Source organism: Myotis brandtii, unplaced genomic scaffold, assembly GCF_000412655.1.
Source record: "Myotis brandtii unplaced genomic scaffold, ASM41265v1 scaffold2900, whole genome shotgun sequence".
NCBI classification, from domain to species: Eukaryota; Metazoa; Chordata; class Mammalia; order Chiroptera; family Vespertilionidae; genus Myotis; species Myotis brandtii.
This window is the reverse complement of record NW_005361077.1, coordinates 1,580-3,237: the sequence shown is the minus strand read 5'-3', so window position 1 is coordinate 3,237 and position 1,658 is coordinate 1,580. Positions and strand designations below refer to the sequence as shown.

The following is a 1,658-nucleotide window of genomic DNA, read 5'->3' as shown; positions in this document are numbered from 1 at the left end:
GAGAGGGATAGAGAGTTAGAAACATTGATGAGAGAGAAACATCAATCAGCTGCCTCCTGCACATCCCCCATTGGGGATGTGCCCACAACCAAGGTAGATGCCTTTGACCAGAATCGAACCTGGGACCCTTCAGTCCACAGACCAGCGCTCTATCCACTGAGCAAAACCGGCTAGGGCTAGGCCTCTAGTTTTTTAAATAAAAAAGGTAACATTCAAATGTGGGCTACTAGACATTTTAAAGCTGAGTATTTGATGTTACTACTACAACTATGCCGTTTTCAATTCCATCACTCATCAAACTCCCATCTTGTACTGGTAGCCTATTGAGCCTGAGGACTCTTGAAATGCCAACAGCAGTCGTCGAACTTTTACTACCCTTGTATATAACATTAACAACTCTTTTATATGTTCTTAAATTAACCTTCACATTTAAGATACCTTGAAAACCATTTCCTTCCCTTGCAGGCTTAGGTACCAGGTAGAATGGCTGTAGTCTTAGGCTTTTCTTTACTTTTCTTCCAAGCCAATTTTCAATGGGCATGCCTTTCTGGGTGCTCAGTGGCCAGCTGCTTTGTACTTTCAAAGCCAAGATTATATCCACAGATATTTCTTTAGGTGTTTTAATAAGAAGTGTTACAGCAGGACATCCTCTCTTTTTCTTCTCCACAATGATATCTGTATCTGTTTAAACATGTAAAAGGGGAAAAAAGGGTTTAGCAATCTAATTTTCTTGAAAATATAGGAAAAAGAGCATAACTATAGTTGGATATCTAGAGAGTATTAAGATGAAAATTAGTTCCAAAGCAGAAACTGACCCCACAACACAAAATGTTTTACTCGTTTAGCCAATATTCATTGATAATGTATTATGGCGGGACGGTACTGTCAAAATCTGTCTAGCATGATAATGAGGAGCCCCTGAAAATTGGGGTTTGGGAGTGCTTTGGTTAGATTTTCACTTAAATTGATGAACAGCAATTTGGAGAGAAGCCTGGAAAAGAGGGCAGATGAGCGGCAGAAGCAACCCATGTTCACTGCAGTGTTACTCACGAAGGCCAATGTATGGAAACAATCTCAGAGTCCATTGACAGATGAGTGGATCAAAAAAAAATTGTGGTCTGGCCCTAGCTGGTTTGGTTTAGTGGATAGAGTGTCAGCCTGTGGACTGAGGGTTCTGGGTTCAATTTCGGTCAAGGGCACATGCCCGGGTTGTGGGCTCGATCCCCAGCGTGGAGTGTGCAGGAGGCAACCGATCAATGATTCTCTCTCATCATTGATGTTTCTATCTCTCTCTCCCTCTTCCTTCCTCTCTGAAATCAATAAAAATATACTTAAAAAAGAAATTGTGGTATGTACAGGCACACGTTGGAGATATTGTGGCTTCAGTCCCAGACCACTGCAATAATAAAGTGAATATTGCAATAAAACAGGTCACAAAAATTGTTTGGTTTCCCAGTGCATATAAAAGTTATGTTTACATTATATTGTAGTCTATTAAATGTGCTCTTGCATTATGTCTAAAAAACAATGTAAATACCTTAATTAAAAATATTTTATTGCTAAAAAATGCTAAAGCATCATCTGAGCATGTCGGAAAAATAGCACCAAGAGACTCACTCAACACAGGGCTGCCACAAACCTTCAATTCATAAAAAACG

At 39.8% G+C, this 1,658-nt stretch overlaps 1 protein-coding gene across 1 annotated transcript in view; it reads right to left on the bottom strand.

The window, feature by feature from the left end:
* LOC102243555 (cyclic GMP-AMP synthase) overlaps positions 1 to 681 on the bottom strand; it is a gene marked incomplete at its 5' end in the record, with an annotated part of 8,070 nt that extends 7,389 nt beyond the window's left edge. Inside the window, one exon of the mRNA XM_005869298.1 lies at positions 439 to 681. Within this exon, the coding sequence (XP_005869360.1) occupies positions 439 to 681 (243 nt within the window). The remainder of the gene's footprint in view (positions 1 to 438) is intronic.
* Positions 682 to 1,658: the final 977 nt, after the last annotated feature.